Genomic DNA, 26,820 nt, shown 5'->3' on the forward strand with positions numbered 1-26,820 from the left:
ATTATAATACAAAGGAATAATGTAGTTTATATTTGCACAGTACTTGATTGTGTAAAATGTTCTTTTACACACAGAACCTGTGTGATTCTGAGTGTGATCCTGTGAAGCAGGTTGGGTTTTAAAAGGTATTGTGCCCATTTTACAGATAGGAAAATGAGAGAGCAAGAGTTTAGTGTCTTGAACAAGGTTACATGACCAGTAAGTGGCAGGCCTGAGATTCAAGCCCAAGTCTCTTTCTGCCTAAGCCATTGCAGACCCTCTTCTTATGGAGAGTTGGTCCAGCAGGACAGGAAGGTGAAGAGGCCAGTTACCCTGGTGAAATCTTTAATCCTCTGCAGATTTTTAGATTAATAGACTTTTGATTCTTGTTATTCAGGGTGGTTATGTTCTGTAAAGTTGGCTTGGACACTGAATCAGCAAATACCAAACTGTTGCTTCCAGAGGAAATATGGGGATGAAAAGCACAATTCTGTCTGGTCACCCATAAAAAGTAAACCAGAAAGGTTTTTTTTGTTGTTTTTTGTTTTTTTGTTTTTGTTTTTGTTTTTGTTTTTAATTATTTTTTTTTTTTTTGCAAAATATAAGATTACTTTGTTTCCACTGAAGGACATCCAATGGTTCATCCAGCCTAGTATCTCTGACACTGAAGGACAAGACCCAAAGACAGTAGGAAGAATTATGCTCTTGTCACTTTCACTCCTTCCCATTTAGGGAGGCAGGGTGATCTGCCCTGTAATGGAAGAACTCTTCCTTCATCTCTTCTCCCAGGCACCAACTTAAGCTTCTCAGTCCTTCACTCTTTCCTTCATGCATTCATTCACTCGACGGGTTTTTTTTGTTGTGTTTTGTTTGTCTTTGAGCACCTGCTATGTTTCCTGGCCATGGAAAGTGCTGGATATACAAAGGTGAGTAAGTAAGATGGTCAAAGAACAGTAAAGAAAACAAGATAGACAATTTTTGCAATTGCGGTTGCAATACAGTGTGGCTTATTCAGCTGTAGAAGCTTGAAGTCTGATGGGATGCCACAGGAGAGGCATCTCACTGGGTCTTAAGGCTTCCTGGAGCAGGCAGGGGAATGTACAGCATGAGCCCTGAAGGGCAGTTCAGTGAAGATGGAGGTAGGACTGTCACGGGTGGTGATAGTAGCCTGTGCAGAGCGTGGAGGGAGGCCAGTACTGTGTGGCAGTGGGTCTGACCGCATAGCCAGGAGGAAAAGATGGCGGGACTCAGGGTAAAGCATGCTACAAGCTGTATTCCAAAGTGGCAGTGAGTCACTGAAGTCTTTTAAATAGACAAATGCCTTGATCAAAGCTGCATTTTACAGAAAGCACTTTGATTCACAGGATGCCTGGGTGGCTCAGCCGGTTTAGCCACTGCCTTCTGCTCGATTCATGATCCCAGAGTCCTGGGATCGAGTCCCACATCGGGCTCTTTGTTCAGCGGGGAGCCTGCTTCTGCCTCTGCCTGCTACTCGGCCTGTTGTGTGCTCTCTCGCTCTCTCTCTCTCTCTCTCTCTCTGACAAATAAATAAATAAAATCTTAAAAAAAAAAAAAGAAAGCACTTTGATTCTATAATCCATTGTTAGAGCAAGGACGTTGAACCTCTGGTTGAACCGTAGTCTCCCTTTAGAATATTTGAGAAGAAGAGAAACAGGTTACAGCATGAGCACTTCGAGCCTTCTCCTGGAGAGCTGCTTCTCCCTCTGAATTGAGAACTTCTCCCAGCCCTCCCCATTCCCTCTCCCGCAAGCCCACAGTGGGACACTGTCATGAAGTTATGCAGTATTGGTGTGATTCACAAGTGTCTCAGTGTTGTTCTCTTGACAACACAGGTTTTTATTTCCTGCCATGCTATTCAATGGAGCTGTTCTTTCTGAGCATAAATCCTAAGCTTTGACCCTTTTACTACGGCACCTCCTAATTATGCTGATAAATAATAACCATTACTGTGATTTATTGATCACTTTGTGCCCATTAAATTGTCTCTAATCTCATAGCAGCCATGCAGGGGGAATATTATTTTCCCCATTTTGATTGTTTTTAATCTGTATCAAAATCTTCTGCTGCTTTTCACGTCCACAGACTCCTTGTGACGGAGGAAGGATCCAAGCTTGTTTTCAGTTTACTGAGGGAGAAATGGAGGTTAATCGATTTGCATTACTTAAGATTTTTCTATGTAACAAGTGATATTATTGATTGTGTGATATATAAGCAGGGAAAATATCCATGCTTTAAGCCGAATTCTGACATGAAAATGGCTTTATGATACATTAGCATATAGCAAAGGCTAAACAATCTGCCCAGGTCATATGTAATTATTTTTCCACTACACCCCCTTTCAGATTTACATTTTGAACTAAAGAATAAGCTAAAAACATGCAGACATTGGCTCAAATCACAAGGCATTGCCTTCAAGAGCTCAGTCTAGCTTAGTGTTGACGTAGAGTGGGAATGGTGAGGTCTTCTGTTCATTCAGACCGAGAGTGAGGAGCTGTTTGCTTGACCCGGATCCTTCGTGGGACCTGAATTGCTGGTGACAGGAGGTTGTGAAGCCTGCTTTACACCTCTTTGAAAAGTTAGGGTGAAGGAAGACCTGAGGGGTCCCAAGGCCAGTCTACTCATTTTTCAGACAAGGAATCTGAGGTGGAGAAGTCACTTTTTTCCCAAGCGCACGTGATGGAGTAGTGGTAGAGTTAGGAGGTCTTCTTGACTCAGGAACATGTACCTCACCTCTGGGAAACTACTAGCAGAGTCCGGGGAGGAACAACGTTAGCTCACATCAAGTCTCAGTGTTTGCATAGGCATGTATAGAGTTTATCATTACAGCTGTCAGTGTTCAGTGAGGTCTGCTCAGTGTCGGAATACATAGGTATTTGCTAGGGGACATAATGGAATAGCTCAGTGTAGCTGGTCTAATTGTTGAACACTGGGGTCATCACAAGGGTTACTAACTCCTTGAAACACAGCCTAGAGATTCCCTTCACTGAATTGTGTTACAGATTTTTATGCTATTTAATAAACTCACTTTTAGTGAGTATATAAAATTTGCTGTAGTTCTTGAAATATGCTTAGTATTGTAATTGGAAGCTATTTCTGGAGGTCCATGTTAGACAAATTCCCCCTCGATTTCTGGCACATTATAGATTTTTCTGATTTTATTGACATATTGTCTAAACATACTCAAGTTCCTGTAGAGACTTGAACTTGGTGTTGGCCGGTATTCCTATGAGAATAAAAATTCTGTTAAAAAAAAAAAAAAGAAGTATTCCAAGCAATGATAAAATCTGCCTTAAGAAACAAGGATAACGCTGAAGGAATAATTCAAATAATGAAGTTGTTCTATTAAGTAACTGCTGTCTCTCCTGTTAGTTTGACAAGTTACCATCAAGAACATAGAACAGTGGCTTGATACTTCCCAGATACAGAAAAGGGTTACTCTATTACTCATTTCTAGGGGTCAAAGACTTTTCTTAATATAATTCTAGAAATGGCTCAATAAAATTTGATCCAGAGGTCAACCAGATTCATGGTATAATCATGTATTTAATTGTAAGATTTTTATATTCTTCATGAGTTGTAAAAATTCAAATGTAAAAGACATCAGAGCAGTTGGATCTGGGTGGATCTAAAACTCCTTTCAAGAGCAGTATCTTTTGCCCTGTATTTTTTAGTTTTTTTGAGTGAAAAAGAAAAGAGGCTGAGAGATAAAATTCCCACAGGTGTGATTTTGTATTTCTGCTTTGGTATCTTACCTTTTCTTTAGTTTTCTCCACCATAGTTATGATCTAACTTGTTGGCTCAGAATTTGGAATCCAGAACATTTTTCTGGTATTCTCCTCAAATACAGTCCTTTCTTGCTGAGTCTGAACTCTCCCTGTAATATCCTATTTCCTAAGAAGCCCTAAGATCAGCATAACCTTAACACAGAGTATCTGACTTTGGGTGGAGATTTTTTCCTTTTTCTTTCTTTTTTTTCTTCTTGGGGGTTGGTGGTGCAGAGGGAGAGAGAGGACATTAAGCAGGCTCCATGCCCAGCATGGACCCCAACACAGGGCTCAGTCTCACAACCTTGAGATCATGACCTGAGCCGAAATCAGGAGTCAGATGCTGAGCTGACTGAGACACCCAGGTCCCCAAGATTTTTTTCTATATCCGGCTGAAGCCCTCTATAGCACAATGCTAGAGAAATGAAGGGAACACCTTTTAAGTCATCTTGCCATATATACATAGAATTAACATAAAAGGTGTGAAAATTGGCTGTAAGTTTCACTTAGGCAGAGAAGAGTGCTCATTATGTAGCATCTAGGTGTATAAGAGAGAGAAGTAACACTCTATTACCCCTTGGAGTTGACTCTGCTTCCATGAAGAGGAGAGAAGCCCTCAGTTACGGGTGCCCCGTCTGAGGGGAGGAGGTGTTGCTCTGCAGTGTTCCCTTCATTTCTTAGATACTGAAGTTTATGTGAGTTCTCTGTGTCCACACAACAGATCCTCAAACAATTATCTTCACTTTTCACAAAACAGTTATCACTTTTTCCTTCCTTGGCACTCTTAGACATCATACTCTGATTCTGTGGTTTGTGATATCCACCCAGATCCAACCCTCTATTCCCAGAAGAGTCTTCAGTAATATTTTGAAGGGCAGTGAACTTGAAGTCTGATGACCCAGATTCAAGTCCAGAAGCCACAATTTAACCAGGTTAGATCACTCTAGACTTAACCTTTCTGTGCCATTTTTTCTCTACTTACAAAATACTGATAATAACTGTTGCCCGATTTTTTTAAATAGAGTTGTTTTGAGCATGAAATAAGAATGTGAAAATCGTTTGTTAAGCTCTATGGAAAGACACATTTTTCTTCTTTTTTAGTATTTGTAAAATATTTTAAAGGTTCATCAGATTCTCCTACACTTACACTCTTTTGGGACACATTAGTAGAGTCATCAGAGAGGCACACAGTAAAATAAACAGGAAGTCAGCAGCTGTAAGGCTGCTTTAGGTTCTCATGATACCAAGGGACCCTCTTTGTTCTTTTGGTTCCTTTGCACCTCACTACTTGGAGTGTGGTCCCTAAATCAGAAGCACCATGTCACCTGGGAGCATGAAGAAATGCAGACTCTCAGGTCCTGCCTCAGACTCACTGGTTCAAAACCTTCATTTTAACAAGCCCTCCAGGTGCTTCATATTCATATTTCAATTTAAGAAGCACAGTACACTGTCCACTTGACACTGAAGCATGCTAGATTATTCTACACTGTAAATAGTGAACATTCTTCATTTTGATTATTAGGCTTAAAGAAAATATTGTTAGCTCATGAAACTGCTTGTTCCATAGAGTTTTTTTAAGGTGAGGCTAACAAGTAGCTCTTTATGTATTTCTAAAAGATGATTTAACAAATTATTAAGTAACAGAGAAAGTGATGTACTTGGACGTGGTGAACATGATGAAGGTGTCTCTTGAGTGATTGGCATTTGGGATTCAGGGTAGTGTCAGCATAGCTTGAAGGACCTCTGTGGTGCCATTAGACCTAGCCACGGCTATGCATAGAAGGCATAGCTCTCATCTTTGCCCTGTACCCCTCGTCAGACTCGGGGTGTCCAGGATCATCTTCCACTAACCAGATGAGAATACAGACTGAGCTCAAGCCCCTTTATTTCTTTCTCACAGCATTCTTTGGGGGAAATGTTCAAGCACCAAAGTATCCTTTATTTCTTTATTTCCTGCTTAGGGGAGCTGTAGAGCTAGAAGGTTCTTCAGTCTGTTCTTTTTGCCAGGCTTTAGCTAAGTGTCAGATCTGTGGACAGCTCATCCAAGGAAGTGCTCATTCCCCATAACTCTGTTTCTCTTGGGACACAATTATAGAGTCAGTTCCATTCCTTATGAGGTCAGCCTCATAAGATGTTGCCTACATTTTGTTTCTCTTTCATTTCTTCAGGAACCTATAAAATTATATATGTAATACAACTAAATTATTGAGCCATTAGAACAGAAGGGGGCACGCTTCATTGGAACTGCTCCAGCTTCCCGCATGTGCTGCCACAGTAAATGCCCGCGGTCTTCTTCAGTTCAGATCCCCATCCTTTTCTCAGCCCGTTTGCACCCCTTCTTGACACGATACTCTGATTCTGTCGTCTGTGACGATGCACCCGGAGCCGACACCTTAGCCCAGTTACAGTTGAGTTGGGAAGGATTTCTGTGCAAATGACACCATCTAGCCTCGTGATCAGAGGTACTGCTCCTTATGAAAAACCTTCCAGGAAGAAGAGCCTGACATCCCATTTATATCTTCCACACATACACACAAAGTGAAGGAGTAAAAGGTACTGATAGTTAAAACAACAGCAACAACCTTTTCTGAGATTGTAAGTTGAAAAAAGAGAGGAATCTGTACTTTTGTAAAGAATGGTATCTATGAAAAGTCTTTAGTTGTCTGCATACAAAGCTAAGAGAGTTAATTTGATTTTTGAAGTATTACTCAGACTTCTCATTGTCATCCTGTGGACAGTTTCCACATCTGGGCTACTTTTGTTTTAATAAGGATATATGCTAAAATAATTTACTTCCTAGAGTTGTTGAATGCTACCTGTTTCCTAATTTCTTTCATTTAAAGCATTGTCATAAAACAAAATTTGGAGACGAGCAGCCAAATCAGGAAAAAACTTCGCATATACACGTGACAAAGACCTGTCCTTACTGTACATACCTAGAGTTCTTCAAATGACTAAAAAGTTGAATAACCCAGTAGAAAAAGAGCAAAAGATATGAATCTGAAGAAAACAATTGAAAATAGCCAGTAAACATGAGAAGATATTCATGCCATATAACATTAAACACAAATCAAAACAAGTCATTTTCCACCTGTCAGGTTGACCAAACTTAAAATGTTTGAAAAGCCCCAGTGTTAAAGGATAGGGAAAGAATACTATGTTGTTGTTAGAATTATAAATTGTGTAAATTTTTTGAAGGGTGATTTGGCAGTATTTACCAAAATGTGAAATGCACCTACACTTTGACCATGAAATTCCACATATACGCAAAGATAATGTGAAATTATCATGTCTAAAGCACTATTTATAATTGCCTAAATGGAAGGCAAGCTCTCTGTCCCTCAGGATAGTTCATAGTAGTTACAAATATTTGTTAAGTCAGTGGACTAGCATTCAGCAGCTTAAAAAATAAGTAAGGTATACATGAAAAAAAAGCAAGAAAAAAATACAGAAGACTGAATAATATGACTACATTTACATTTTTTTAAAAAGCTCAGGAGAAATAAAAGAATGCAGCATACACTTGTGTGTGGAAAAAGAAAGTTCTTTGAAAAGATGCACAGCAACAGATAGCTGTGAATTCTGGGAAGAGGTCCAGGAGGGAGAGAGACCTTCAGTTATTTTATAATGCCTAGATTTGAATTTAATTAAAACAGTTCTGTGTGAGTAAGAGGAGTGGCTTCGTTGTGTTGAGAGACAGTGATAAACAATCAAATCCTTTCTCTTCCCCCACCCCACACAGTCCTCCTGCCCCTACTTCATCCTCATCCTTAAGAATAATGCTCTTCAGGAGAATTAGCTAAGGGTCTTCACTTTTCCTGGGGGATAGCTTTTGAGATAGAAAACAGGTATGCGTGAATTGGCCAGTTGGCAGGTGAGGGAAAAGCAAAGTCTTTGTCCAGTACTGGCATCGTAGGGCCATATGCTAAGAACGAACCATTCTTTGGTTATGTCAATTAGCTGTTTAAAATAATTCAAATAAAACATGATATAAATATTATCATATCATATATAGGAATATTATTCAGCCATCAAAAAGAATGAAATCTTGCCATTTGCAACAATGCAGATGGAGCTAGAAAGTATTATGCTAAGCAAAATACATCAGTCAGAGAAAGATACCATATGATCTCTCTCATATGTGGAATTTAAGAAAGAAAACATGAACATATGGGAAGGAGGAAAAGAAAAAAAGGAGACAGGGAAATAAGCTGTAAGTGACTCTTAATGACAGAGAACAAACTCAGGGCTGATGGACGGGGTGGTGGGGGGATGGGCTAGCTGGGTGGTGGGGATTAAAGAGGACGCTTGTGATCAGCACCAGGTGTTGTGCGTAAGTGATGGATCACTGAATTCTACTCCAGAAACCAATATTGCACTACATGTTAACTAACAAAATCTAAATAAATAAAAAAATAATAGTGCTATTGACACAATCTATCACACATTGTTGATGGCTGTACAAGTTGATACAGTAACTAGGGAGGTCAGGTCAAAAAGATTTATTACTATTCAATATGAACATATGCTTTCATTCAGCAATTCCACCTCAAGGAATGGATCAAAAATATATATGTACAGGTATATAAAAATGAAATAATTCGTTGCAACATTGTATTAACAAAAGACTGGAAACAACCTATTTATTAATGATAGGCTGTTTCAATAAATAATGCATGTATAAAAAAATTAAAAAATAAAATCAAGTAAACATAATGGTATTTTCCTAAAGAAAATTTTGGTTTGAATTTCCTGGGTAATTATTCCAATTGCCTATTCCTCTTATAGAGAAAAAAAGATTATTAAATAGTCCTTATTTTCATGGCTAATTTGAGTGGAAACTTTGGGGTTTTTGATGGAATCTTTTTTAAAGAGGACTTTTGCCTTCTTGAAAGAGTCCTGGATATGTCTCTGTTCCCCCAGTGCCCAGAAAGCATGTTTTGTCGCCTGGATTCAGCTATAAAAAAAGATCTTACTGTATGACTCACCTTTTCTAGTTCCCTACCATGTAAAATTTACCCAGTAGCATTTACTTGTTTTTTTTTTAATATTTCAGAAAGTTATTTAAAATGTTGAGGTATATCGAAGTATCATTTTAGCCCTTAACGTAAAACTTAGTATTTATGTTTTTCCAGTTCCCATCTCCCCTCCTCCCATCACCTGTCCCCTGCCCCCACCTCCCGCAAGACTGCTTTTCATGTCATAAACTTGTCCTTCATTTCTCCTTTGAGGGCCCCTCATCAGTACTCTGGGTGTCCAGGAGCCGTTTCTGGAGACACCCTGTGCCGAGTGATAAGCTCTTCTACCAGCGTTCCTACACGGTTGAGTAGGATGTTTTCTCAACTTTACTTCTGGTTTTTCCATCACCCCCCAAATTCTCCCTCTACATTTTTTTGTTCTCATCCAAATTCTCTGGTAGTGACCGTGGGCATTTCTTTCAGATGGAGATTATTTTACCTTTACCAGACATGAACCCATTGGCGTGTGTGGACAGATCATCCCGGTGAGTGAATCTCCTCACGCCTCCTATTTGTTTTCATTTGAACCAGTTCTCTTAAAGATACATAAAACCTGGACCTCGGTGAGGTATGCTTTCCATTAGGGGGGGGGGGTGGGGAGTGGGGGACAAACTGAGCTCATGTTGTTGACGTATCTTTAACAGCCTCCCCGCAAATGCTTATTTGAACAGGTTAATAGGGTTTCGGCTCCGTTACCAGGAGTTGAGTTCTCAAGCCATGGAATTCTCATGATTAAAATAAGCAAAGCAAAGCCCAGTGTATTAATAACCTGCCCTTGGTTATGGATGTCCGTTCTGCTTATGGAAAATTAATGCTTTGTTATATTTGCTTGTTTATTTTTTAGAACTATGACTCACCATCTTTCCAGGCATATTGTTTTATATGGTCTTTTAATCCCATTCTTTCCCACTGTTTCTTTTCACAAGAATCTAGATAGAAGACTCTACAGAAGACACAGCAGTACAATTAACGTCACGGTCATAATTGAAACCATGCCGGGCTGTTGTATGTCTTGTAAAGGGAAATAGATGTAGTGCTTAGTGTTTGGATTGGAACATTAAACATTGTCTTTTTTTCCCCTCTCTCTCTCATACACAGCCTTGGCACTGTATAAAACATCATCGAATCTTCCAACAGTACTAGCTAATCATTCTGGCAGGAATTTCGGGGGAGGCTCAAATTCAACTCTTAAACGGTAGAGACAAGAAGTGTTCTCTTTCCAAAATATAAGAGGAAGTCATCTTTGGCTTTGGGGGCGGGAGGGGTGGATACAAAGATTTTTGAGAGGTATTAGTATTTTTTAAGTGATCAACAAGCTGCAGGTTTCTGTGAAATTTACTAGATAATGAGACAGAAAATGAGAGGTTGGATTAAGTTCTGCTGCTCCTAACCCACCTAGGGAAATCAGCCGTGGATCAGGCCCAGGGTGAGGTCTGTCCCCTCCACTGCGGGAACTCAGCCCTCCTCTTCTTGCCCTTCCCCGGAGGCAAGCTCAGAGCTCCAGCTTTCACCAACAGGACAAGAGCCACTTGTCAGCCAGCTCCGGCTCAATTACCGCACTCCAAGATTTATATACTGTAGATGGAATTAAAACATCACTGTGGACTCCCAAGTTTATAAACAACCAAGGGGAAAAGAAATTGGGTGTTTGGTGAAGGCAAGACACTTGTATATTTTTGCAAGCTTGCCAGGGCCAGTAAGAATCTTTCACGGGTGGCCGCCGGGATGCTTCAGGCAGAAACACATTGGGTCAAGGGCTGGAGCCAGGGGACCCGGATTTCTGCTTTCTTTCTTAATGAAATTATCAATGACACCTGATGGTACTCAGGTTCATCCCTGTGCTTATGTGACAATACAAGCCCAACATCCTTTTCAGAATCCGTTGAAACCATCTTAGGCCCTGAATTCAGATACTCCCCAATATTTCTCAGCGTCCCATGTATTTATTTTGCAATGGAAAGGAGACAAGTGAACAGGTTTGCATACTCATCAGTCAAAGCAGTTTCTTCGTTGTCATCGTGTGCTTTGTGACCTTCCGTGCATATGAAGGAAAGGGACTTCCTCCCAGTACACATGGACTTACCATCCAGAGTTTTCTTCTCCAGCTCGTCCACACGGAAGAGTTCTCCAACCCGTCTGCAGTTCCTGGTGTAAAAACACAAATGCAAGAACAAGTTTTCGTGCCCAAGAACTTCCTGGAACCAAAATCTAGTTTTAAAAACATAGAAAATGACAACAATGAAAAACCCAACCAAAACAAAGCAAAAAACAGACTCCCTTTTCACCCAGAGATTTCTTTTGGTGGGTCACTGGGAGACAGTAATTTGCTGAACCGAGAGAAAAGGAGAGATTTTTAAGGCCAGTCCCATTCTCTTCTTCATGAAGGAATTAAAATCTCCAAACATCTATGCTCTGTGGTGGGACAGGATTTATGTTGAGGAGTCATCTGAGGAATCCGAGCAGTCCCAGCTTGAAAACAAAGTGGTAGAGGAATATTTTTTCATTTATCAACCTTGAGTTTTTTCCTTTCAGTGGAACTTCCCCCTGCTGATGTTTGCTTGGAAAATTGCTCCGGCTCTTTGCTGTGGCAATACAGTAGTTATTAAGCCTGCAGAACAAACGCCGCTCAGCGCGCTCTACATGGGAGCCCTCATCAAGGAGGTAAGGGAAGCCGCCTTTAGGAGTGACTCCCACTCCCCTTGTGGCTGGGGCCTACTGGGGCATATCCGATTTAATGTGCTTCATCAGCTTTCACAAGCCACATTTCCTCCAATTCTGTTTTGTTAGGCTGGCTTTCCGCCGGGAGTCATCAATATTTTGCCAGGATACGGGCCAACAGCTGGGGCGGCGATAGCGTCTCACGTTGGCATAGACAAGATTGCGTTCACAGGGTCAACGGAGGTAGGTACCCAAGAAGCCGTGGGGGGAGGAACAGTCCTGCGAGTGAGGAGAGGGTTGGAAAGAAAGCAGAATGTGTTATCGCTAGAGGCGGGACACTGAAAGAGAAATGAGTGCCAGGCCCGCAGAGGGGGCGGCATGGGTGCCATAGCTAGAAGCCTCGCGACAGTGGAAGTCAAGTTGTGCATTGTCCTTTCAGTGGTGCAGGTCTCGGAGTGTTTATCGTGATGCCATCTGTGGAAAACCTGTCCCAGGGGAAAAAAAGACAAAAAAACCCCACCCTATTATGTTTCGAAATAAAAGGGACACTTCCCAGAGGCAAGAAAACAAACAAACAAAATCAATCCCAGAAGCTGGGGTTCTAAACACTTTTCTGAGTCAAGGACGTTAATGGCAGAAGCAGGTTAAGAAGCTGGAAATCCAGACTCATCTGTAGTGGAGATGAAAATGGAAACACAGCTCTCTCCTCACTCTCTCACCAGATCCTGTAGATGCAGCTGGCATCTAACTATGCCCTTGAGCTTTAAGGGATGAGAAAGAGCGGGGGTCAGCAGACTTCTCTGGGAAAGGCCGGAGAGGAAATGTTGGAGACCTTGCAGTACTCTCGTTTCTGCTGCGACTACTCCGCTCTGCCCTCGTGAACTAGGAGGCGGCGGCCTGGGGGAAGGTACTAGCCGAGCGTGGCCACAGGCCCATCGGACTTTGTTGATAGATACTGAAATTTAAATTTCATATAATTTTTTCACATCCCCAAATATTCATCTTCTTTTGATTCTCCTGCCCCCCCCCAATCATTTAAAAATACATTAACAGTTTTTAGTTTGCAGGACATAGTAAGATAGACAGTAGGCCATATTTGGCTCATGGGCCATTGTTTATTGACCCTTGATAAAGAATTGTAAGTCCGCTTAGAAAGATGTATTCTGAAAGCCTACTCTAAATGTCTTGGATTCAGGTAACAGAGATGATAAAAAGAAGGTCTGATTCATTGTTTCAAGTAGAACTTCACAGATGACCTGCCTGTTGAACAAAGGATGTTTGCACATCTAGAACAGAGCTGCATCCCAGAAATACAATGAGCAACACTTGTAACTTAAAATTCGCTATTAGCCCCATTTAAAAAGTTTCAAAACAAGTGGAAGTAACAATGTCTGTTATTTAATCCAGTATTTCCAAAATAATATTTCAACTCAGGATCAATGGAACAAGTCATTGTCCCAGAATTTTACATTCTTTTCTCAATACAAAGTCTTTGAAATCTGGCATGTAGTTTGCATTTGCAGCACGTGTCCATGCAGACCAGCCCCTTTGTGAGTCTGCAGCCGCCGGAGGCTCGGGACTCCCACACCCGACCAGGGGGGCTGGAAGGGCTTGACTATATCAGTAGATGCAATTAACGATACTTAAGTTGACTCATGTTAAAAAGTTTCATAAGAGATTGGTTAGTAAACCTGAGTGTTAATTTATAGTTAGAGATTCTTGAGTTTTATGTTCGTAAAGAGTTAATCTTGTTTCCAAACCTCTTATTCTAGTTGTACTTGTTACAGTAATTTGCAGTTTTAATGAAATATATAAACCAAAACATGGGCGTGAAAGGAAATTATAGCTCCTATTTAAACTGAGTCTGGTGCTTTGAAAAGATTTGCTAAGGGCTAGATGCCTAAAAAACTGCAATCAACGAGGAGTGGGCAAGACAATTATAAGAACTTGGGGGAAAGCATAAAGCTGGATAGAATGTGCACCTGGCTGGCTTTGCAAATATTTTTAAGTCTTCACTCCACTTTAAAGAAACTGAAACCAGAAATCTTAAACAGTATTTTAGGGGAATAGTTTCATCAGAAAGGAAAGGTAAACCTATAATTAAAGAAAAGTCCTTGGTTCCACATCCAAAGACTAGAGAATGAATGTACATATTTTTTAAATTAAAATGAAATATTTAAGGATCTTTCCTTGCTTTGACCTTTTTTCCAAAATTAACCTGTCATGGGGCACCTGCGTGGTTCATTTGGTTACATCTTTGATTCTTGATTTCTAAGCCTTTGACTCTTTTTTTTTTTTTTAAAGATTTTATCTATTTATTTGACAGAGAATTCACAAGTAGGCAGAGAACCAGGCAGAGAGAGAGGGGGAAGCAGGCTCCAGGCTGAGCAGAGAGCCTGACTCGGGGCTTGATCCCAGGACCCTGAGATCATGACCTGAGCTGAAGGCAGAGGCTTTAGCCCACTGAGCCACCCAGGCGCCCCTAAGCCTTCAACTCTTGACTTTGGCTCAGGTCATGATCTCAGGGTAGTGAGATCTAGTCCCACATCCGGCTCCGTGCTAGGTATGGAGCCTGCTTAAGATTTTCTCTCTCCCTCCCTCTCTCTCTCCTCTCTCTCCCCTCTCTCTGCTCCTCCCACACTTGTATACATGCTCCCTCCTCAAAAATAAATCAATTAATTAAATTAACCAGTCAGTGGTTCAGATTGAACCAGTTAAGGGCTTCCGCCGTACAATATCTTTTTTAATAAAAATGAGATCATAATACATAAAATGAGATAGAGCACCTTAGATGTCAGTACTTACAGATCTTCTTCATTTATTTCATAGTTGAATAGCATACTCTTGAATCACTGAATCATAGTTCAATTAAAACACTTGGGCTGTTTCCATAGTTTGGCTATTGTAGATAATGCCAATGTAGATAATCACGTAGGGGTGTGCATATCCCTTCAAATCAGTATTTTTGTACTCTGTGGGTAAATACCTAGTAGTGAAATTGCTGGGTCAAGGGTAGCTCTATTTTTTATTTTAAAGACTTTATTTATTTATTTGACAGACAGAGATCACAAGTAGGCAGAGAGGCAGGCAGAGAGAGAGGAGGAAGCAGGCTCCCTGCCGAGCAGAGAGCCCAGTCTGGGGCTCGATCCCAAGACCCTGGGATCATGACCTGAGCCGAAGGCAGAGGCTTTAACCTACTGAGCCACCCAGGTGCCCCAAGGGTAGCTCGATTTTTAACCTTTTGAGGAATCTTCATACTGTTTTCCAGAGTGGCTGTACCAACTTGCATTCCCACCAACAGTGTAAGAGGACTCCCTTTCCTCTTCATCCTCACCAACACCTGTTGTTTCCCCTGTTGTTAATTTTAGCCATTCTGACTGGTGTGAGGTGGTATCTCACTGTGGTTTTGATTTATATTTCCCTGATGATCAGGGATATTGACTAAGTTTGTTTTTTTATAAGTGAGTGTTCAGTTAGTGCAAGAGTATTTATTAAATAATCTAATCTATCCTTTTGCAGCTAATTTGAAAACAACATTAACATTATATGATAAATTTCCATATAAACATGTTTTTGTTTTAGGACTCAAAAGTTTGTCTCTTCTTTCACTAATGCCAGATTGCTTCAATTACTAGGTTTTAAAAAATGTTGCAATAGGGGCTCTCAGGTGGCTCAGTCGGTTAAGTGTCCAACTCTTGTGTTCGACTCAGGTCATGCTTTCAGTGTCCTGGGATCCAGCCCCACTTTGGGCTCCCCACTCAGTTGGGAGTCTGCTTCCCCTCTCTCTTTCCCCCTGCCCCTCCTTCTGTCCGTGCTCTCTCTCTCTCTCTCTTTTGCTCTACAATAAATCAATCTTTAAAAAAAGATGTTTCAAGATGGCAGGCAAGGTATTCTTTTATTTGGTTTTCGAAACCTTTCAGCTATTCTTGTCCATCCTTTCAGCTAAAATTTCAAATTGATTTTCTAAATACTTTGCCTTCCTCCTAAAAACTCTGTGAATTTTGACTGGTGTTACATTATCTATCTGTACTAAATCAGGATGAGTGCTTTCTGTACAAGACTGACTTCTTGTCTAGGAGCGCCATGCAAATCTCTTCATTTACGTGTCAGTCCCATAGGTTTTTTGAAGTCACAATGTTATGTATTGGAAAGTTATATTGACGGGTGACCTAGTCATTCAGGCTGGTCGTTGTTCTTTATCCAGTCTCGTGAACTCTCATCCTATGTATTCCCAGCTTAGCATTCAGCCAGAGACTCAAGGGGAACCCCTTGTCAACTTCCGGACCTCCTTCTCTCGGTCTGGTTCTAAGCCCCTCACCTTTAAGCCACTGCAGCCTCTGTGAACTCCAGTCTTTTACCTCAGTTTAGTGAGACCACCCTGTTCTACTTTGATCTTCCCATCCCATGCTGCAGTCGAGAAAGTCTTTTGCCAAAGAGGTCTTCCCTTATTCATTTCTCTCACTTCTAGGATCACAGTCCCGTACTGCCCACTGCCCAGTTTGAAGAAAGCTGTTTCACATATTTTTCTAGTTGTTTACAGTGGGAAGCCAATTTCAGAGCCATTATTCCATCATGACCAGAAGCAGAAGTCTTTGTGGCATCTTCTGATTAGGCAGATTTCTAATTCCCATAGTTTGTCCTTGTCCTCATTGCTTCAAATTGGATAGATCATTGTCAGTAAGCTTATAAATTTATTTAATTTCTGGCCATATACAGAGGTTTTAGGGAGGCATTCTCTTTGGAGTCTATCTTGGGCATTCTTCTCACTACCTCAAGTAGTATCTGATGTGCAGTCAACATGCATTATAAATATTTGTTAGCCCCATGAAGGAGGAAGGACTGCATTGGGTGGGGGGGTTGGGGGGGTGGGGGCTAGATCTCAGAGCTAGAGGCGATGATTATGCTAGGCTCAGCACAAGTGTACCTACCATCGGCCACCATACAACACTATCATGATGTCATTAGTTCAAGATATTTAAGTTTAAATGAAAAGCTACTTCATTCAGAGATAACAATATTTAAGAAAAAGATAATTCTACATCTTAATTCCACAGTTCATATTCATAACTGGTGGAAACGTAGGCCTGTCTCCCTTTTTTTGTCTTGGGGGAGAATCAAATGGTGGCGATATGGGGACCAGTGGACGCAAAGGCCTTGGAGGACAGTAACCCCAGGCGCGAGGACCTTTGTGAGTAATGTGTTGCTTGATACTGGCAGATAAGGAACAAATAAGGGAATCTATTCCATTCTCAGAATCGTTTCCCAAGCCTGATATTAAGGACCAGGACTTTCAAAACACCCGATCCATATTTTGCTGGGTTGTAAAATATGACATTAGGTTTCACTGTTTGCCCCTCAAAAGCAAAGGTAGTTTTCATTTTTCTGTCATTTCAGACAGCTCTACTTTTCACAGGCATTGAAGTTCCAGAAGTGTAGATTTTATATTAAATCAGTGTGTATCCTTAACAGTCTCTTTGGAAGTGAAAAGCCTTATAGAGATGGGGTGAGGGGAACAGCCCTAAGAACCTAAATCATGCCAGACACGACGTATTGAGAAGTTGGTGTGTGTTTGATTTCCTAGTGCCCCGAACACTTAGTAGAAGGAACCAACACTGGACAGCAGCTGTTCAGTGACTGAACCCCAGCGTTCTGGTGGGAGTAGTTCACATTCAAAGGACACAGATGTGCCAGAGTTAGGTAAAATATTAGTTTTAATCCTGTACCTATTCCTCATAAATCATCCTTCTACTCCTTAGAGTATGTTACTCTCCCCTTTCTTCAGGTCGGATTAATCTCGCTCTCTGTCCAGTGGCTTCTCATAACCCAAAGTTAATCACTGAGCCAAACCATCAGTAATCAGTCCAATCAGTCTCATGATCACAAAGACCTCCTCATAGACTCTTTACCTTAGTTTAAGAATTTTAGAGCTTTAATGTCGTTCAGCTTGAGTTAATTTCTTTCAGTCCTTTATTGAGAGCCTCTTAAAGGGAAATAAAGTCCTCCTCTTTTGCTAAATGAAAGCTTGAAAGAACACTGCATCATAACTCCATACTTTGCCTCTTTAAAAAAAAACCAAAGGGGGGTAAAAAAACAAAACAAAACAAAAGAACGAGATCACTTTTTTGGTAAGAAATTCCAAGCACAGTCTTCAAGTCACACTAAAAGCAATCAAGATTAAATAAGATTTGTTAGATCCATATCAGAAAACTAGGCATAATTTCAGCCTCTTTAATAGTGGTGTGGATTTGTTCACAGTACGTGTGATTGAAAGCCCTCGAAAGCCTACCTGGAAATAAGGGATGAAAGTATCTAATTCATGGATTGTGAAGACATAATAAGCTAACATATGTAACGTGTTTAGGACAGGGCCTGATTCTTAGTAAAGTACCAGTAAATATTAGCTGTCATTGTTTCCTATTTGTTTTTAAATGAAATTTATAGAATAATTTATCCTTGGGAAAGTGGGTAGAATAGAAGGGGCTGGATTCAACCAACCTGGCGTCAAGTTCCAAATTTCCTGCTATGTGACCTTTGGCAAATTATTTAGTCTTTCTGACCCCTCGTTTCTTCCTCCACTAAGAGGGGCTATGAGTAACTCCTAATTCCTGCTGTCCTCTGGTGGTTTTACTTTCCATTTGTTTTAGGGCTTTTATAAATAGTTTACAAATATTTTTGTCTTCTAATAAATGTGGGGGTGTTTTGTTGTGCTATTTTACTTTATTGAAAGATTGCCCAGGTACTTGCTTGGATAAACTGATTGTAAATCTCCCCCTCTTTTTTTAAGTGGCATAGTGTACTCGATTTAGAGAGCGTGCTTGAAGAGGACACTTGGTACCTATTAAGGAACTTGTGTATGATTCCGTTGTAGCCAAGAGCGAGGGCCGCTCCCACAACCTGTGTTTGCTGGAACCAAATCCCAGCCCAGGGAGAGTTTCTTTGCAGCAAAGTGTAACGTGGTTGCCATGTTCTCTAGTAGTTTTTCAAGGACTCGCTCACCTACGGGGATTGGGGATGGGGTCGCAGCTGATGATGGAAGGGCTCGTTTAATACAGATTCCTGGGTACTACCCAAGAGCCTCTAAGTCAGAACAACTGGAAACAAGGCCCAGGAATTCTCATTTTAGTAAGTTTTTCTAGTGATTCTTATGTTCACTAAGTTGTAGGAATCACTAGTTTATACATAGTTGGACTAGTTGAGTCATACTCCAAAACGTGTTCCGAGGCCTGGTTAAGAAAACAGCTACAACTCTGAGTTTGTTAACCTGTGCCAGAGAGAACATTTGTGCAAACTGACAGCTGTCACAGTGTCACTCTTTCTGTAAGTTCATTCCAGGGATCGTATCTCTTCTAAGCACCAGAAGGGGAAAAGGTGAATTCAGAATCAGTTTAGCACAGCCATCATATCCAAACCCTTCCCTACAGACTTCATAATTTCTCAAAGAGAAACAGCAGAAAGGGCCCATATTTTATTTTATATATATATATATATATATATATATATATATATATATTTTTTTTTTTTTTACTAACATGTAATGTATTATTTGCTTCAGGGGTACAGATCTGTGAATCATCAGGCTTACACAGTTCACAGCACTCACCATAGCACATACCCTCTCCAATGTGCAGCTCCCAGTCACCCTATCCCTTCCTTCTCCTCCTCTGCCCTCCAGCAACCCTCTGTTTCCTGAGATTAAGAGTTTCTTATGGTTTGTCTCCCTCCCCAGTCCCATCTTGTTTCATTTTTTTCCTCCCTTCCCCCCACAGCCCCCATCCTGTCTCTTAAATTTCTCATATCAGTGAAATCATATGATCATTGTCTTTCTCTGATTGACTTATTTCACTTAGCACAATACCCTCTAGTTCCATCCACGTCATTGCAAATGTCAAGATTTTGTGGTTTTTGATGGCTGCATAGTATTCCATTGTATATATATATATATACATATATATATGTATATATATATATATATATATATATACATACATACACACACACACACCACATCTTCTTTATCCATTCATCTGCTGATGGACATCTAGGTTCTTTCCATAGTTTGGCTATTGTGGACATTGCTGCTATAGACACTAGGGTGCAGGTGCAGATCATTTCATTTGTATCTTTGGGGTAAATAAATACCCAGTAGTGCAATTGCTGGGTCGTAAGGTAGCTCTGTTTCGACTTTTTGAGGAACCTCCGTGCTGTTCTCCAGAGTGGCTGCACCAGCTTGCATTCCCACCAACAATGTAGGTGGGCTCCCTTTTCTCCGTATCCTTGCCAACACCTGTTGTTTCCTGTCTTGTTAATTTTAGCCATTCTGACTGGTGTGAGGTGGTATCTTACTGTGGTTTTGATTTGTACAAAGGGCCCATATTTTATTTAGAAGTCTACAAACCTTTCCAAAAGCTCACACATACTACAGAACTATGCAGCATTGGTTATCAGGGAAACCTTGGCGGAACACGGGGGTACTCATTGCCAGTTCTGCCGTGACTATATTTCTCCAAAGAAGCCGACACACAGTGCCCCTGTAAAGAGCTAAGACTTCTCTTATTTCCACAAGCTACACCTCAGGAACAAGCGCCACAGCAAGTCCTCTGCCACTTCGTCTGTGTGTAGCTAATGACACTCCTCTTCTTACCCTCCCTAGATCCTGGAGCAGCCCTGGAGCCCCGAAAGGCCTACATGGGCTTGCCAGCTTCCCAAGAGAAAGGACTTTGATAATCTTAGAACTCAGAGTCCCCTTTCATCCGGTTAACATTGGGACTCTCTACTATGTGCTGGGCCCCAGTAAAGATGTCCTTATGTCACTTCTTGTTTGACAAATGACCTTGGGGTTCCCCTAGCACAGAGAGTTGAAGATCCCCGAGTTCTTCATGAGCTTCCTCCTCCCTCTCTTCGCTAGTTCTTCTGTGCTTCAGACCTGTTCTGCAGAGGGTTATCCGGGCTTAGCACAGCTCCAAGGTCATGGTATTATCCTATGTAACCCCTGCAGAGGTGGTTCAATGGACCCCAGAGAATCAGCTGATGGATTGATTAAAAACTTTACACTCCAGGCTTAGCTGATCAGATTTTCTTCTTACAAGCAATTTCTTTTGCCCTTCTCTGCATAAAAGCACTATTCCTGAGGGAGGGTACAGTTTCAGTTCAGTCATTCACTGATAACTATTGGTTTCTGAACTTGGCATTAACTAATTAAAGGTATTTAATGCCAAGTTCAGAAACCAATAGTTATGACTGACATGCTCCAACTCTTCTTTCCTATAAGACCTTCAGTACAAAAGATTTTTCACCTGGAGTAACATAATCAGTCCCTTTAATGTTTCATTCATCAATATGAAATAATCCAATGAGGGAGTCAACACAGTATGTCATTTAGAATATTTCCTTGGAATAGTTCACTCTAATTATTGACCTCTTTTTTGAGCTTAGACGTCTGCTTTCTAATTGCAGAGTGGACACCTCCACCTGGATGTCCAGACTCCTCCAGGTCATGGACAGGTTGGTTCATGACCTGGCCCCGCACCTTCCCCTATCTCCAGCCTTCCCACACCACCTGCAAAGCCCTGCATGTGCCGTGCCTTCCTGTTCTGTGACCTTGCCCCTTGCACATGCTGCTTCTGCTGTCAGAGCACCCTCCTCTCTGTTATCTGCCCCGCGAGCCCTTGGCGCAGTAGTTCTGTTCTACTATCCATGCAGGTTAATGAGAACTGGTCTACTTCTCTAGTGAGTGTGGTGCTTCGTTCTTACTGAGTCTGGTTATCTCAAATGTTGCCTCTTTCTAGTTCTTCTGTCCTCTGATCTGTTCTGTATTTTTACCACCTTGGCTCTCCCTTAAGTTTCTTTTTTTCTCATCACTACTTCTCTCTCCCTGTCAAGCTCAAATTGTCTTAAAATTTAATTGATTTATTCCTAATGCATTTTACTTTAATTAAAACCATCAAATCATATTTTAAATAGCCAAGTAAATTCAATATAATTTCCCCAACAACAGTCCAGAAAGGAAAACAAAAAGATGAATGGCATAATTACTCTGATAAAGTAACCCTTTCATTGTTTAATATGTCTTTATTGACAGCTTTATTGTGGTATAATTGATATATAGTAAATTGTACAATTTGATATGTCTTGATCTATGTATCTACCCATGAAACCCTTACTACGTTCAGATAGCAAATACATCCATCACCCTTGGAAGTTTCCTGCTGGCCCTTTGCTATCTCTCTCCTCTCTCCCTCCATACCCTTCCCATTCCCTGGCACTGATCTGCTTTTTCCCATTGCAGATCATTTGCATTTTTTTGAATTTCATGTAAATAGAAACACACTGTATGTACCCTTCTGTCTGGTTGTTCTTACTCACACGTTAGTTTTGAAATCCATCCTTGTTGTGTATCTCGGTAATCATTCCTCCTTATTGCTGAACCATATTCCATTTTATGGATATATCACAATTTGTTCATCCATTTAGCTGTTCGTGGACATTTAGGTGGTTTCTAGTTTGGAACTATTATCAATAAAATTTCCTATGAACATTTCATGTGCAAGTTTTTGTGCATGTGTGTGTGTGTGTGTGTGTGTTACCTAGAAAGGGAATGGCTGGATCATATGGTAGATTAAGAAACTGCCAAACAGTTTTTCAAAGTGGCTGTACCATCTTACATTCCTTCCAGCAATGTATAACATTTCCAGCTCCCCTACATCTTCTCCAGCATTTGGTATGGTTGGTCTTTTTAATTTTAGCCATTCTAATAAATGTGTAGTATTATCTCAACATAGTGGGGATTTAAAAAATTTTTTTAATTTAATTTTATTTTTTCGTTGTTCCAAGATCCGTTGTTTATGCACCATACCCAGTACTCCATGCAATACATGGCCTCCTTAATACCCACGACCAGGCTCACCCATCTCCCCACCCCTGCCCCTCCAAAACCTCAGTTTGTTTCTCAGAGTCCACAGTCTTTCATGGTTCATCTCCCCCTCTGATTTCCCCCAATTCACTTAATCCTTTCCCTCTCCTAATGTCCTCCATGTTATTCCTTATGCTCCACCAGTAAGTGAAACCATATGATAATTGACTTTCTCTGCTTGATTTATTTCACTTAACGTAATCTCCTACAGTCCCGTCCATGTTGCTACAAAAGTTAAGTATTCATCTTTTCTGAGGGAGGCATAATATTCCATTGTATATATGGAGCATATCTTCTTTATCCATTCATCTGTTGAAGGGCATCTCGGCTCTTTCCACCATTTGGTGATTGTGGCCATTTCTGCTATGAACATTGGGGTACACTTATGGCCCTTCTTTTCACTACATCTGTATCTTCAGAGTAATATATCTATAGGTTGGGAACTTTTGACTATGCACCACATTTTAAGTTTTTTAAAATTATAGAAGCCCATTTAAAAACATTTTGCTACAAATTTATTCCATAAATATATAATTAGTAGATTGTTATTATTAAGCTAAATTCCACCTGTTCTTTAGCTTTCTGAGTCTGTTTTCTATGAAATGGGGAGAGTGACATCTACTTTACGAAGTGGTTGTGAGCATTAAACTAGACAACACCTGCAGAAGATCCTGTTAATATGGTAACCCCATTACTAGCTTACAAGTGATTCTTCCAGACTGTGGGTTGAAATCAGACATTGTACATATTATCCTTAATGGTGTTTGAAATTAGGTAATAATCAGTTCAAACCTTATCATGAGATAGATCAATGTAGCATACCATGTGACATAATTGGAATGGGTTCCTTCAGTTTTTTAAAAAAATTTTATTTAAATATTTTATAGATCTCAGTGTATCAGTTGAGGGTCTTTCCCCTTATTCTTAGGATCCTATCACCTGTGTATGTGTGTGCATTATATATAGGTAGTTGATTTTATGTGGTGTTTCCATTGCACATGTTTTACTTTTGGATTCTGGCTCTCCTCCCTATAATGTTAGCTTCTGAATCAGAGGTGCTGAAGCACTGAGTGCAGACATATTGACAGCTGTGGTCCTGCCATAGAGTAAAGCACCTGCTTTGTGGATGGAGAACCTGAAAGACAGGCTGTTTCCAATACTTACTCTTTATATGTTAGCCCCCATTTTAAGAATTCAGTTTATTTAAACTAAAACAAAAGCAATTCACCCTTTTCTCCCACTCCCCAGCCCCTGCTTCTGGCAGTCACCCGTCTGCCTCTGTATCTATGAACTTGGTATACATACATACATCTACATCTACGTATACATATGCATACACACCACACACATAGGTTGTGTGTGTATATATGTACATACATATATACACACATACACACACACCTGATCTTTCTTTCTCTCGATGGCAAGCATTATATGTTTGTATGTATATATATACATACATATAAAATATAGTTACTTTAGATTCCACATATAAGAGAACTCATATAGTATTTGTCTCTCTCTGATTTATTTCACTTGACATAATGCCCTTGAAGTTTATCCATGTTGTCAGAGAGAGCAAGAGTTTGGTATTTTTATGGCTGAATAATATTCCATTATTCACATATATCCACAATTTCTTTATCTAATCACCCAATGATAGACACATAGGATTTTTCCATATCTTAGCTATAGTAAAGAAGGCTGCAGTGAGGGTGCAGATACATGTTTTCCAGTTAGTGTTTTTGTTTTCTTCAGATAAGTACCCAGAAGTGGGATTGTTGGATCATATGGTAGTTCTATCTTTAATTTTTTTAGGAACCTCCAAACTGTTTTTCATAATGGTTGCACCAATTTATATTCCCACCAAGAGTGCCTAAGGCTTCCCATTTCTCCATGTCCTTGCCAACACTTGCTATGTCTAATATTTTTGATTCTAGCCATTCTGATAGGTGTGAAGTGATATCCCATTTTGGATTTGATTTGTATTTCCCTTTTAATGAGTGATATTGAGCATCTTTTCATGTGTGTGTTGGTCATCTGTATGTTTTCTTTGATGAAGTGTGTTTTAATCTTTATCCATTTTTTACTGTTTTGTTGTTTTATTGTTGAATTTTAAAAGTTCTTTGTGTATTCTGGATACAAGTCCATTGTGTTTGCAAATATTTTCTCCTAGTATTTGGCTTATCTTTTAGTTCTCTTAACAGAGTCTTTTGCAGACCAGAAGTTCTTAATTTTCATGACATCCGATTTGATTCATTAATTTTTTAATTTTATGGATCAGGCTTTCAGTGTCATGCCTAAGGAATTTTCACCTAACTTAACACCACAAATATAGTCTCTTATGCTCCCTTCTAGAAATTTTATAGTTTCATGTTTAACACTTAGGTCTCTGATCTGTTTTTAGTTAATTTTTGTGCATGTTGTAAGGTAAAGAACTAAATTCTTTTTTTTTAATTAATTTATTTATTTTTAAAGATTTTACTTATTTATTTATTTGACAGAGAAAGACAGAGATTACAAGTAGGCAGAGAGGCAGGCAGAGGAGGAGGGGGAAGCAGGCTCCCCGCTGAGCAGAGGCCAATGCGGGGCTCGATCCCAGGACCCTGAGATCATGACCTGAGCCAAAGGCAGAGGCTCAACCCACTGAGCCACCCAGGTGCCCTGGTCTTCTTCACTTTTTTTTTTTAAGTCGATAATAAGAGTTCCAGCACCATTTCTTGAAAAGACAGTTTTTTCCTGCTGAATCGGCTTTGTGCCTTTGCCAGGAAGCGGCTGCCCTTATTTGTGTGGGTCTTTCCCTAGTTGCGTTTTGCTCCACTGATTATGTGTCTGTCCCTTCACCAGTACACTATTTCCTTTCGTTACTGTAACTTTATATAACATAGGAAATTCTTTATCTTAACAGGAGATCGTTGCAAACTAAATATGAAATTTTCATAGATGCAGATCTTCAGTGGAGGGAACAGAGAGAGAGAGAGAGAGAGATGAGAATTTGAGAACAAGAATGAGGTGGAAGGTGGCCCTGTGAGGAGTTTTGCCCTTGGGAATACTCAGAGCCGTGAGCCAGCCCATTGCAGTGGAAGTGGAGCAAATTTCCCTGACTTCTTCCAACTTGGTCTCTATTTGCTCTTTCTCTCCCTAGAGAGGTTGGCATTCACTTGCAGGAGAACCATTCCTCGGGCCTCTGGAATATCTCCTAGTTTCTTCAGAATGATATCACTGATAGACCATAGAAGACTCGAGGGAGAAGCATCTGTCTAGAATATGAAGGTCAACTTACAATTACACATATTAATGGTGGTGGGTAGAGAACGTTCATGGGCAAATCAAAGGATCCCGTAATTCTCAAACTGCCTTTCAGCTTGCTTTCATCCGTTTTCTTTGTTGTTGTTGTGTTGTTTTGTTTTTTTACTTCTTTATTCATCTATTGTTGTTTAACTTTGTAGCTCCTTGGGAAATTGTGTAGATTCTTCCAGAGGAAACATGTCACTTCAATACAGAGTAGAACATGGCTCCTGGTCTGCTTGCCCTAGGGAGAGGGGACTCACTGGGACATCACAGAATGTCTGCAGCAATAACAAGAAGCTTATTTGAGGTGGCTGCTTTCCATTTTACTTTAGCAAAAGGGCTTTGAAAAACAAACAGTTCCCTTAGATTAAAGACTGGATTAATTTCTCCTTATACAGCTAAGTACATAAGCGATGCATGTAAATATTTAATAAGTGAATATAAAAGGGCTATTATAAACACAGAGTCAATAAACAACCTCAAGCAAGGACAGGAAGGCAGTTTGCGCTTTGCTTGGTGTGGTGTTTTCTTTATTCAATTAGATGAACAAACCATGATTTCATCATTAGTCAACAAGATAGTAGAGAGACCATCAAAGCAAACTACAGGAGAGTCCAGACTGATTCGTGCCAAGCAAATGTTTGTAGCTAACAGCTGTATTAGCACTGCGTCTCATTCACGCAGCCGGGGTTCTCCTCTCACTTCCTAAGTGGGAGGAATGTCATGTCGCATGGTGCTGTCGCCCTTGCTGCTGCTGGAGGCAGGAACTGGTGCAGCGCGCGCTCTCTCTCTCTCTCTCTCTCTCTCACTCTCACTCTCTCATAGCCTCACCACCTCTCTGTTGGTGGGGGAGGCAGCCTGCTGGAGTTTTCACTCTTTTTTAAAAAGTTAATGGGCCTCTTCCTAAGGGGGTATGAGTCCACGAGCAAACAAACCATCTAAAAACTTGAACCAAAAATACCAGGCCAATAGGTCAGTGCCTCTGGATATACAGGTTTTAAATTCTCTTTTTTTTCCTTTTCTTAATACTTAAGTCAAAACTCAAGTACTGGAGAATTAAGAAAAAGTCTACGTGGCCTCTGCCTGCTAGCCAAGATTGTTTATTTATTCTGCAGTGGGTCCCCCTCCTGGGAGCTGGGGATGATAATGAGCAGGTCCCAAGATGCCCCAAGATGCCCAC

The 26,820-nt window shown here is 40.5% G+C and overlaps 1 protein-coding gene across 1 annotated transcript in view; it reads left to right on the plus strand.

Annotated features, from left to right (window-relative positions):
* Nucleotides 1–26,820, plus strand: part of ALDH1A2 (aldehyde dehydrogenase 1 family member A2) — a 95,968-nt gene that overhangs the window by 48,158 nt on the left and 20,990 nt on the right. Inside the window, exons 6-8 of the mRNA XM_032864853.1 lie at nt 9,206–9,267; nt 11,315–11,443; nt 11,570–11,683. Coding sequence (XP_032720744.1) covers nt 9,206–9,267; nt 11,315–11,443; nt 11,570–11,683 — 305 coding nt within the window. The remainder of the gene's footprint in view (nt 1–9,205; nt 9,268–11,314; nt 11,444–11,569; nt 11,684–26,820) is intronic.

Source organism: Lontra canadensis, unplaced genomic scaffold, assembly GCF_010015895.1.
Source record: "Lontra canadensis isolate GAN:19392208 unplaced genomic scaffold, GSC_riverotter_1.0 scaffold28, whole genome shotgun sequence".
Lineage (NCBI taxonomy): Eukaryota > Metazoa > Chordata > Mammalia > Carnivora > Mustelidae > Lontra > Lontra canadensis.